At 49.3% G+C, this 10,711-nt stretch overlaps 6 protein-coding genes across 6 annotated transcripts; 3 read left to right on the top strand and 3 right to left on the bottom strand.

Annotated features, from left to right (window-relative positions):
• Positions 1-375: 375 nt before the first annotated feature.
• Positions 376-2,022, bottom strand: BO88DRAFT_463475 (UbiD family decarboxylase; the record flags this gene model as incomplete). The annotated part of the gene is made up of 2 exons (XM_025711256.1): positions 376-1,001; positions 1,054-2,022. 2 exons carry the CDS (start codon positions 2,020-2,022, stop codon positions 468-470), a joined length of 1,503 nt encoding a protein of 500 aa, XP_025562226.1. The 3' UTR covers positions 376-467.
• A 922-nt stretch (positions 2,023-2,944) lies between these two features.
• BO88DRAFT_463473 (BTB/POZ domain-containing protein) lies at positions 2,945-3,925 on the top strand (the record flags this gene model as incomplete). The annotated part of the gene is made up of 3 exons (XM_025711255.1): positions 2,945-3,125; positions 3,172-3,298; positions 3,368-3,925. Exons 1-3 carry the CDS (start codon positions 3,070-3,072, stop codon positions 3,923-3,925), a joined length of 741 nt encoding a protein of 246 aa, XP_025562225.1. The 5' UTR covers positions 2,945-3,069.
• Positions 3,926-4,918: 993 nt separating this feature from the next.
• Positions 4,919-5,901, top strand: BO88DRAFT_425973 (uncharacterized protein; the record flags this gene model as incomplete). The annotated part of the gene is made up of 2 exons (XM_025708869.1): positions 4,919-5,153; positions 5,207-5,901. The coding sequence occupies 2 exons, from the start codon at positions 4,919-4,921 to the stop codon at positions 5,899-5,901; spliced, it is 930 nt and encodes a 309-aa protein (XP_025562224.1).
• Positions 5,902-6,353: 452 nt separating this feature from the next.
• BO88DRAFT_405353 (flavin reductase family protein) lies at positions 6,354-7,388 on the top strand. Its single transcript, XM_025706858.1, has 2 exons — positions 6,354-6,474; positions 6,698-7,388. The coding sequence occupies exons 1-2, from the start codon at positions 6,421-6,423 to the stop codon at positions 7,364-7,366; spliced, it is 723 nt and encodes a 240-aa protein (XP_025562223.1). The 5' UTR covers positions 6,354-6,420; the 3' UTR covers positions 7,367-7,388.
• Positions 7,389-7,445: 57 nt separating this feature from the next.
• BO88DRAFT_341682 (putative extracellular lipase) lies at positions 7,446-9,309 on the bottom strand (the record flags this gene model as incomplete). Its single annotated transcript, XM_025703109.1, has 7 exons — positions 7,446-7,777; positions 7,828-8,043; positions 8,091-8,388; positions 8,437-8,552; positions 8,599-8,913; positions 8,971-9,049; positions 9,097-9,309. The coding sequence occupies 7 exons, from the start codon at positions 9,307-9,309 to the stop codon at positions 7,446-7,448; spliced, it is 1,569 nt and encodes a 522-aa protein (XP_025562222.1).
• Positions 9,310-9,921: 612 nt separating this feature from the next.
• BO88DRAFT_488388 (uncharacterized protein) lies at positions 9,922-10,679 on the bottom strand. Its single transcript, XM_025712609.1, has 3 exons — positions 10,351-10,679; positions 10,264-10,303; positions 9,922-10,193 (listed from the first exon to the last, which is right to left on the bottom strand). Exons 1-3 carry the CDS (start codon positions 10,489-10,491, stop codon positions 10,081-10,083), a joined length of 294 nt encoding a protein of 97 aa, XP_025562221.1. The 5' UTR covers positions 10,492-10,679; the 3' UTR covers positions 9,922-10,080.
• Positions 10,680-10,711: the final 32 nt, after the last annotated feature.

Genomic DNA, 10,711 nt, shown 5'->3' with positions numbered 1-10,711 from the left:
AGCAATGGGTAGAAAGCCAATTCGAAGTACAAACTCAATTAGAATGGCAATGTGGATGGAAAACATACTATCGGACTGGGGATGGCCTACTGCGCACGAACTCAAGACTGTGAGGTGAAAGATCCTTTGCACGCTGACATTTAAAGGATGGTGATCGAATATATATATTTGGAGACATAGCCGACGCGGAAGATGATAGTACTACTAGTAGTAGTGACACACTAGCCCACAGGGGTTACTTAGTGTGAAATGATTTACAGCTAGTAGTCCCACTCACTAAATGAGTGGGTCATACGTATCCGGAGGTCTTGAATATGATTTGATGTTATATCACCTCTCTATCGCTTACGAGCAGTAGCGGGGATGATATAAAGATTGAGAAGAAAAAGTATATAAATCTATGCTCTATGTGCTCTATATCTATGCACCTGCCATATCAATTCGAAATAGTATCAAGACAAATATGGTTAGTTGCTAAAACCCATCTTGGTCCAGTTGTCCAAGACCTTCTGCTTCAGATCCTCCGGATAAGATTGATTGAAGTCAGCAGCCTCCCAGTTGCGACCAGTGGTGTATTCAGTTGGCATGAGAGCATCGGACACAATCTTTCCGCCGCGGTGGGCGGGCCCATTTCCGTGTCCCATGTACGGGATCAAGGGGAATCCACGAACATCCTCAAACAAAGTCTCATCCATTCCAGGACGGCAGCGGGTGGAGAATGCCCAAAGTACATCCTTTCCTTCATAGACATCAATGTCGTCGCCGACCAAAACCAGGCGATGAATAGTGTATCCGGCCTTGTGGTTGAAGACAACATCTCCCACTCTCTTGCGGAATTCCTCAGATGTCGTCTTCATCGCACGTAGCTTCTCAGTATCGACCCGCAGAGCAACCCAGGTGACTTGTGACTCGAAAGGAGCGAAGGCATCAGTGATGGGAAGGTCATTCTGCTGGCAGAGCTTACGGATCTCCGCCGCAGCCAGAGAGCCGATCAAGGTGTGCTATACAGTGTTAGTTCTTGGCCATGGACGGCACAGCGGGGACTAAACTTACTGTTTCATCCGTCAAGCGGCCACAAGAAGACATCGGCATGATGGCGTTGTTGCGATAGGTGATCCGGTTGACCTTGTATTTGGCGCCAAGATGGGTATCCCCAGGGAAGATGTAACCATGCATCTCACCAAAAGGTCCTTCTGGACCAGTCTCGCTGATCGACAGAGTACCTTCGAGGACGATTTCTGAGGTAGCGGGGACGTATAGATCATTCGTATCACATTTGACGAGCTCTAGGGAAGATCCCGTCATAGCGCCCACGTACCCAGCTTCTGTGACACCATCAGGGATGGGCATGCTGGAAGCCATAATGGCAGCGGGTGGGACACCAAAAGCCAAAGCCCAGGGAACGTCACTCCGACCCTCCTTTTTCCACATCTGATGAATCTGCCAGATGTGCTGAGGGGGAATAACCAGGCCAGTCAGATGGTTCTTGTCATGGACCATCGCGCGGGCAATAGACCAGTTGGTCCAGGTTCCATCAGGAGACTGCACGATGTGCATACCATAGGTTTGGATGTATTTACCACCATCCGATTTGTGAATAAGAGGAACGGGGAGTTCGGTGAGGTCGAACTCGGAGTCATTTAAGCTGTTCTCCTTGCATGGCCCGGTGGGAACAATGGTTGGAGGAATGGGAGGCATTTCGCTGGCGGAGAGCATCTTGTCCAGAATCTCACGCATTGAAGCTGTAGGCGGGAGGGCTAGGTGACGAGCAAGGCGGCCGTAGCGATCAGCAGACGACTTCCTGAGAGAGCCAGGGGCCCCAAGTATACGGAAGAGGCCATTTTTCATGCCGATGAGGTTGTTGAAGAGAGGAGCCTTGTCGTTGGTCTCACATACTCGGCGGGTGATAGCAGCAGCTTCGAGATTGGGGTCGATGGGGGTATCGATTTCCACAAGGTCGTTGTCAGCCTTGAGGGCTTCAACGAAGGAGCGGAAACACAGGTGAGCGGGTTGTGCAGACATATTGATAAATGGTACTAGTGTGATGATGTTTTAGAGGGGTTGGACGGACTGTTCACAAAACAGCCTTCCGGTTCGAGGGCATTTATAGCCAGACATGATGATACTTGGCCGGCTAAATCGGGTTTGCCTCAAAGCTCTGACAGTAGCCTCATGATCTGGAACTTTCGCATCTAGACTTGGTTCGGTGTTCGGGTTCGGGGCTCGGGACTCGGTATCTCGCCATGTGGATATGTTCTCTGCAGGGATTGGCAGTACGGATCAACCGAGTTAATGAACGTTGAATAATGTGCCCCACAGTGTTTTAAGGGATGCATCATGCGACCCGGAAGCAAGTCTAGGAGAGTAACGGTCGATCAAATTGCTTGTAGCTGTGTGTATGGCTGCATTAGTGATGTTATTGTCGGATCCGGAATCACCTTTTTCCGGCAACACAGGCTGGTTTCTAAACAGAGAATGTTTTAAAGTGCATGATACCTGGTTCATAGCATGTATATAGAAGCATGTGTGAGGCTTTTGCTTCACATGCATGCCACAGTCCCTCGGATAATTACCAAAAATGACAGAAGTGAAGTTTATGTCCAACTATACTAGTGTCAAGCAGAAGCTTGGACTGCTTGATTGAAACGGCGTTGGTCATTCAAAATTTCCTCACTACAAAAGGGAGGACGACAGATTTTGTGTTATGAGGCTTTTGCACAAATGTTTTGACCCTAATTGACAAGTCAATGTTGCTGGGGTGAACATAGGACCAATAGATAGCTTGCTACAAAATAGGAGGGAGAACAGTTCAATTTGTCCTTAACTGTATCTGTACAAGGAGACGTCTAAGAGGTTGATTCTTGCCTTGTCATGTGAATGAGGGAACTCGGCCAGCTCAATCTGGTTTCTTTGTGTTCTAGTACTATTGCCTTCACTGACTATTCACGCGTACCTGTACCTCGCTTTCATCCGATTTTGTGCTCAACTCTTCCTCATCCCTTCCTCATACATCGGTCTACCACTGGAAGCAAATCCGACAATTAGCGGCAAGTTCCATTCCTCTACAAAATGTCATCGTCAAGCATTGATGCAAGGCCACGAGGGCCGACTAAGGTCATCTCAGAGTAAGCCTATCTCATGTCCTTATCAACAGCTTCTCACGCTTAGTAGCCTCTTCCTAAGCTCTACATGGAGCGACTTGTCCATCCTTTGCGGAGATGTTGTCTTCCCAGCTCATAAATGCGTCGTGTGTCCTCAATCTGGTTACTTTTCACGCGCGTGTAATAGCAGTTTTCTTGTAAGTCACTGCTACATATCAATTTAACATTGAATGTGAACCAAAGTAACACATGCGTGTCATACTCAGGAGTCTTCTGGAAAGATTGTGATAGAGGAGCTCGAGCCCATCTATCTCGAGAAGACGCTGCAGTTTCTCTATAGGGGGGATTACACCAGATTAAGCGACATGAACACCTCTACCGCAGTAGAATTTGGTCATCCCAGTCCCATCCCTAGTCCGATTGTTCGAAGCCTCCCGTATACTACCTTGTCATCCGTGGAAAATGGCGGGCTTTCGAAATTCCATGTTCATATGTATGAGCAAGGAGAATATTTTCAGATCCACGATCTCAAAGAGAAGGCAAAAGAGCACTTCCAAGAGTGCTTCCTGCGCGACTTGGACAGACTGTTCTTCCGTTCAACTGTAAACGAGGTCTACTGTTCGACGATTGAGACCGATCGCGGGCTTCGAGACATCGTCATTGAGACCGTCCTGAATGATCTGCCAACGCTGATTGATGGGACCTCAACGTATCTCGACAAGGAAGATCTGCAAGAGATGCCTGAGTTTACGGTTGACCTGTGCATGGCTAGCCTTGTTCAGAATGCGTACCTCATGGGCATCATCTCGGAATGTACACGATAATCTAGGTGGTGAGTTGGTCATCTTTACTTTCCTGCACGGGCTATGATGAACAGGGATAGGTGGAGACAACGAACTGTGTCTGATATCGAAGGGAGACATGCAGATCAACGAGCTACCCGAATACTGCCTATAAGTTGCATCATCCTAGCCCTGACAGACGAGGATCCCGCGGGCTGCAACTACAACTATATTCCTCCACCATGTGGCCTATACTTTAAATCAAACTAGCGACCCGTACGGATCTCAATCAGGCCTTGCAAGACCATGGATCAAGAAATCTTATCCAAAGACCCAAAGGATCAAAAGGGTGCAATCATGCATGCTCAACGTTAAAGTGTGCAATGGGCGATTCCAGGGAAGTGCCGTGGACAATAGGGTTTATGGTTAATGACATGACGACTAAGCCAGGGAACTTTACTTGCAGTTGACAAACTGTCTCACTGTCGGTATAAGGTTTAGTGCTTATTTTTGCACATGGGTAATGGCTGCACTTCTTTGGCCTGATCCGGATGGAGTTCCGAGGTCTGGGAAGAACAAAGCTGTTTGAGCCGAGATGAACAGATAATAGATTGCATCGAACGTCAGAATAGCGTTTGCTCTTTCAATAAACTCTCTTATCTACTGTTATAGCTGAAACTCCCGACAGAGCCTTCTATACACTATGTGTTCATTCTCATTGATAGCTACGGTGTCTAATCTGCCATACTGTTCAACCACTCCTCTCTCTGCCCCCTCCGTTCATATCTCACATTTGTTCATCAACCACAGTTGGAGATGAACATTACTTCAAGCATGACGGGATATGCCAATAACCACAATCATGCTTCAACACCGTCCTGCTTATGATGCCATTTGACTGAGTAATATATAACCAACGTGCTCCTCTTCTGAATCATCATTCCGTCCCATGGTTCAGTCTTATTCCTGCTCTCTTCAAGTTCCCAACTGCTCCAAAGAGCATAGACCCGTGCCCTCCCACGCTCATAGTACACAATGTTGTGCTACTATATCTCCTTTTTCAGAAGCCTTTGGCCCCTGGTGACTAGGGAAGACTTCGACGATGCGCGAGAAGTCGCCCGATACATGATCTACCACTACAATGAGGTCAATAAAGGGTTTGGTAGACCGCTTAGACTCTATGACAAGAAACAAGGTGTCGACCCCAGAAACTGGACCCTGGACATCAACCCAAACAATTCTATGTTTGAACCGAGAACGGATGTTTTCTGTAAGTTAACTCCACCTACCCTCTCATATGCCCAGATACTAACCCCCAATCAGGGAGAACCAAAATTACAAGCCCCATCATGAGTGACGAAGATGCTTGGGAATACATGGGATACTTCTTCGAGACAATTGATAGAATGTTCAAGGTGGAGAGCGACAACATGGACACGCTGCAAATCTACTTCATGCCAGCCAAGGGTATGTGGACGTTGCAGGAACTCAAGGGCGTTGTTCGTGCCATCATCCATTTCAAGGACGTTATCGAGGACCTCGTGGACCCATACTTACACAATGCGGATCGTGATTGTGAGGCAACAAAGGTGATGGATCCAAAAGTCAAAGAGGCCCTGATCAATGGCTTGGAACTAGCCACTGACTTCGATCGACTCAATCAGTTTTTGAGCTCGTCTTCAGGCCTGGAGAACTTCCGTAACTGGAAGTTCTGGCAGTGGCCTGCTTCCGAGTCCAATACTCTGGTGTTTGTGCGAGAATACGTCAAGATCCACCGCAACGAGGATATCAAGAATTGGTATATTTTCGTTGATACGTTTGTCCGTGCAGGTATGAATGCGCACAGTGCAATTATTTACAATTTCAATACAGATATGGAGGGCCTGCAGCAGTTCATGTTGCGTTATAATGAGGACACTGATATTAATTGGTTGTGTGCCTTTACGGCTCCGCCGCCCTTGGACATGGTTTTGAGTAGCCAGGCGTTGACCAATACCAAGGGGAAGCATAGACGCTGAGAACAACTAGACCGTTACAAATCTGAATATGTGTTTGGATTGAAATGCAATTGCTTTACATGAAGTATTCAGTGTTTTCCTAGTAGACTTTACCTAAATCGTACTTAGCAGACTGCCACCAGTCTCAATGCACTGAGCACCACCACCCATTGAGCACATAAATCAACCACGTACCATAAAGAATAATAAATCAATAACCAATACACCAATGCGAACTAATGTCAACCCAGTAATGGATCTACCACCCAATCTCGGCAGTCGGGCGTCTCGGGGATCCCCCATCGCCCTCAGCCCCAGCAAAGCTGCAACCCCCACATCTCTCGGAAGCCGAGTCAGGCCCTAACAGCCGTACAAAGTACCACCTCGTTTTGCCGTGCCGTCTTCCCGGGGGTGCCCTTAGTTATAAATGATATCAATTGCCCACTAGATTACACCTTGCAATCAAAGCACCACAGAATCATAATTACATTCCAACCCAGCTGGACCCTCTAGAAACAATACAGAAGAAGACTAAAGAAAATGTTCTACCAACCCGGCAAAACCGACCACGGCCTGCCTCATGATCCATTCAAGGTACGTACTGATTGATTTCCCCAACTTCAAACTCCAAACCCCAATTGAATCAAATGATTCATCCCCAATGATCTACCCCGCATGTGCAACTTGCTCCCCTCACACTCGCCAATGACCTCTCGCACCACACCACCACATATTCATTCAAACTTTCTATCTCACCTCCCAAACTCACAAATTAAATACTAACAACGATCTTAATTTAATTGACAAAAACATATAGGCATGCGTCGTCCCCCGCCCTATCGGCTGGATCAGCACAACTTCCCCAACGGGAACCCCCAACCTCGCGCCCTACAGCCAATTCACAAACCTAACCTTCGACCCGCCCTACGTTCTCTTCAGCAGCAACCAAACCGTGACCGGAGACCGAAAGGACACCGTCGTGAACGCAGAATCTACCGGCTCCTTTGTGTGGAACCTCGCGACCTGGGACCTGCGCGAAGCGATGAACATTACGGCGCAACAGTTTCCCTACGGAGTGAATGAGTTCGAGAAAGCTGGGCTGACTGTTGAGCCATCTACTGTTCTTCCGGTGGAGGTGCCGATGGTGAAGGAGTCGCCGGTGCGGTTTGAGTGCGTGTATCATTCTACGATGAGGTTGCCGGGAAACCCGCCTATGGGGACGGTGGATGTGGTTGTGGGACGGGTGGTGGGCGTGCATATTGATGAGGGGGTGCTTACGGATGGGATTCTGGATGTGAAGAAAACGAAGCCGATTGCTAGGTGTGGGTATTTCCAGTATGCGGTGGTGGAGGATACGTTTGAAATGGTGATTCCGGGAATGTCGAAGGATGTGCTTTATGGGTTGGAGGGAAGTGCGAGGATCAATGGGGAGAAGGCGAGGGAGATGGAGGCTAAGGAGGCGAGGAAGGAGAGGGGGTTGTTGTAGATCAGATTGGGGATAGAATGTATATAGGTGGTGTTGGATGTGTGATGTATGTATATACTCTGGTGATAGTGTGTATAGGTTACCCCCAGATTCTGAATGGGATAGATGAATTGTAGCAGCCCGCGTCAAGCCAGTCGCCTGTGACGGTGCGTACCGCTGTCTCGTTGCCGAATTCCAGGATGAGGCCCCCGTTGCTCTCATTGCCTAGGTATACTGGCCATCCGACCGTCTCACTGACGGTTGACGAGTCCTTGAGGAAGGCAAGCAGGTAGTCTTGCATCGTAGCGGAGGTGTCGATTTCCAACTGTGAGATCTCGCCGACATCGAGGTTGTATGTGCCGAAGATCATCAGCAGGTCAGTCCAGTGGAATGCTCCTAGCCACGGGACGGGACTGATGTTGGAGAAGTTGCCTGTCTATGTTAGCACGACCATCAGTATAGGAAGTAGGCGTGGGACTTACCAGCCCAGTAGTAGCGATAGGTCTCGAGTCCAATTGACGCACGCAGCGCAAGATCAGTCACTGCCAGACAGTCTGATTCGCCCTCTTCAATATTCACCGAAGTCGTGTTTGTGCTGGGGAATTCTCGTGCCGTGTCAGATCGAATTGATGGGCCTCGGGCCACCTTGCGCTCAAGGTATCGCTGTCTTTCGTCGGAGAAAATGTATCGCTCATCGGCTGGTGCTGTTAGTAGGAACAGGCATACAAGCCGGATTGGGACATACGGATATAGTTGGTGAAAGCGATAGAAGGAGAGCTATTGTAGCGGTTGATATACTCCTCGATCTGGACCCAGGAGATTTCACGCATACACTCCAGCTCGGCCTCGGCATCATCACCGTAATTACACCCTAGTCCCTTGGCCACGATGTCAAAGTCTTGGTACACGTCGGGCGAGGTGGAGAGGTTGAGTGTGGCAGATGCTCCTTGGGAGATGACGCCGAACTTGGCGGCAAGAGGCTCTTCTGGCCATGCGAGGGTGTACAGATGTGTCAGCAGGGCACCCTGTGACTGTCCCCATAGCTGCTTATCATTAGCTCTAGTCATGTGAGGAGAGGCTTAACGTCTGACCATGATATTTTCGGGATTGCCACCAAACGCTTCAATATTCTCGTATACCCACTCCACGGCAGCGCGCACATCCATCAGTGTTAGCGACGTCTCATTCAACGCGCGTGACTTGGGATCTATACATGTTAAATTGATCCATGCAAATATGAGTCAAATACTCACTGCCGAAAATGTTGACTCGATAATTGATGGTAACAACGATATGCTCCTGAGAGCGCGATACCCAAGCAGAGGGCAGCTGGGACGGGATGTTAATACCCCCGGTGATGCCACCACCTCCCGTGACAAACAGCGCAACTGGCAGTTTGGAGGTCTCATTAGCATACGATGGAGTCCACACCGCTAGAGACAGGCAATCCTCCGAGGAGGACCATGCCGTGGATCCCTGGTTGAGCCTTTCACCGACGGAGAGCAGCAGATTCTCCGGTTCGTATTCATTCCAGAAATCACTCTCTGCTGACACATACTGCGGACAGGCTGCCCTCAGGTCAGTTAGTCGTGCTAATGACCATGTGGAAAGTTACTCACCTGGACCGTAGAAGGTGGAATCAATCTTCTTGCTTGAGTTATCAAGCCGATGAGGAGGAAGCCATCTCAGATCCCCAACAGGGGGCTGGTCATGTCAGAGACAGTACAAGATCCACACAATGAAGGCATTACCTTGGCATAAGGAACTCTAAGAAACTGTCGAACATCCGGATAAGTGTCATTCAGCATGCCGATGAACGTCCCTGTCCGTGTCTCCACGGTAAGGTTGGACCAGTTAGACAGAGTCCGCGGTTGCTCCCACGTCAGGTTCGCATAGTAGGGTGCATAAGTGCCCAAAGCAGAGGCAGCCAGCCCGAGCAGTCCAAAAGCGATAGCCTGCACCATGATTCTATCGATTCGCCGTTGTTGTTGTCCCATCTACAAGAGCATGGGTTTTACGAACCTTATATAGCCATAACGCGGGGTACATTCGGCTTCCGGCTATACAAAAAATCTAGACAAATTCACCGTACGGCATGCACCTACATCTTTCAGCTAGTTGGTAAACCCGACCAACAAACTTCGATGGCATGATGTAGAGACCTCTGAGGGTATAGTATCTGCGCACAGGATGGAAGCTAAGGAAAAAGTGCCAACCACAGCCAAGGTTGTGGGGGAAAATCCGGGGTCCCACCCCCACGCTCCGCGTCTGGGCGTTGAACCAGCTTCGATTGGGAAACTAAGACCGAAGATGAAGCCATTTCAACCTGCGCGGATTTAAATCTACTTCAAGTGTCGGACCACTGGTCTCCGTTGCTGGTCAGAATTTGTTGAGCTGATGATGCTGAATGGCAGTCGTGACTGTCATCGACCCCACTTTGGATGGTCGAAAGGTGTCGGTTGGGATACAAAATCGGCCCATCCCGTGTGTAAAACCGGTCTGGATGACTTCACAACAGCTTCATGGTTCTGAAATAGAAATAAAGGCAACAAGAGGTAAGTTCATATTTAAACAGTGCTGACGAAGGGTATAAATTGATAATCACTATTCACACCCGGCGAGAAATAGTCACCCCGGGCGGACAACATGTTTGTCACAGAGAACTCCTTGGCCGAACTATCAACCACATAGACCGATTCCTATGCGAACCAACGTTCTCCGAGTCTATCCATTGTTCACTCATGGAGGTCCGGGTGGGCCGGGAGGAGGGGGAGGACCATCCGGCCCGTCGTCGCCGCAACAATCGCAGCAGCACTCGCAGCATTCAAAGCAGCAGACACCAGCACAGCTAGGCTAGTTAGCACCATCCCCTCGTCGGACGTAGAAGACTTACATTCCACAGCACACTTCTCCTTCACCACCACCGCGGATCTGCAGCTGCATGGACTCTCCAGTGCGCTGTTCTTGTTAGTACCTTGGCCGACCTTACAGGTGACTTAGCATACCGGTTGCTCAGTAACAACGTGCTCCATGGAGGGACCGGACGGGCTAGCAGGCTGCTCCATCGTCAGGGTCTCAGGGTCCCATTTGCTTTCGGGCACGGCCTCGGAGGGCCTCAGCCACGACATCAAGCCACTGCCGAACATTCTGTCTCTCTGTCTGACAAGTACAGGACGTGCAGGTATCAGGAGAAGGGACTATACGGGTAGGGGGCATTGCCCCTTAAAAGGAGATCTCAAATGAAGCTACTTCGCCAGGGGCCACAAGGGACGAGCCGCCGTCGAGCTGACCCACCTGCAATTGGGGCGATAATATGGTGTTCTCGAAGCGACGCCCTCGTAATTGGACCCTCAGTAACTAATCCAG

The sequence above is a fragment of the Aspergillus vadensis genome (genome assembly GCF_003184925.1).
Source record: "Aspergillus vadensis CBS 113365 unplaced genomic scaffold BO88scaffold_13, whole genome shotgun sequence".
NCBI classification, from domain to species: Eukaryota; Fungi; Ascomycota; class Eurotiomycetes; order Eurotiales; family Aspergillaceae; genus Aspergillus; species Aspergillus vadensis.
This window is presented reverse-complemented; position numbering and strand designations above follow the sequence as displayed.

Coding starts and splice junctions, on each gene's coding strand:
- BO88DRAFT_405353 (XM_025706858.1), top strand. CDS start 6,421: ATGTTCTACCAACCCGGCAAAACCGACCACGGCCTGCCTCATGATCCA. Junction 6,475..6,697: donor TGCCTCATGATCCATTCAAG/GTACGTACTGAT, acceptor AAAAACATATAG/GCATGCGTCGTCCCCCGCCC.
- BO88DRAFT_488388 (XM_025712609.1), bottom strand. CDS start 10,491: ATGTTCGGCAGTGGCTTGATGTCGTGGCTGAGGCCCTCCGAGGCCGTG. Junction 10,304..10,350: donor ACGTTGTTACTGAGCAACCG/GTATGCTAAGTC, acceptor TAACAAGAACAG/CGCACTGGAGAGTCCATGCA. Junction 10,194..10,263: donor GCTGCAGATCCGCGGTGGTG/GTGAAGGAGAAG, acceptor TAACTAGCCTAG/CTGTGCTGGTGTCTGCTGCT.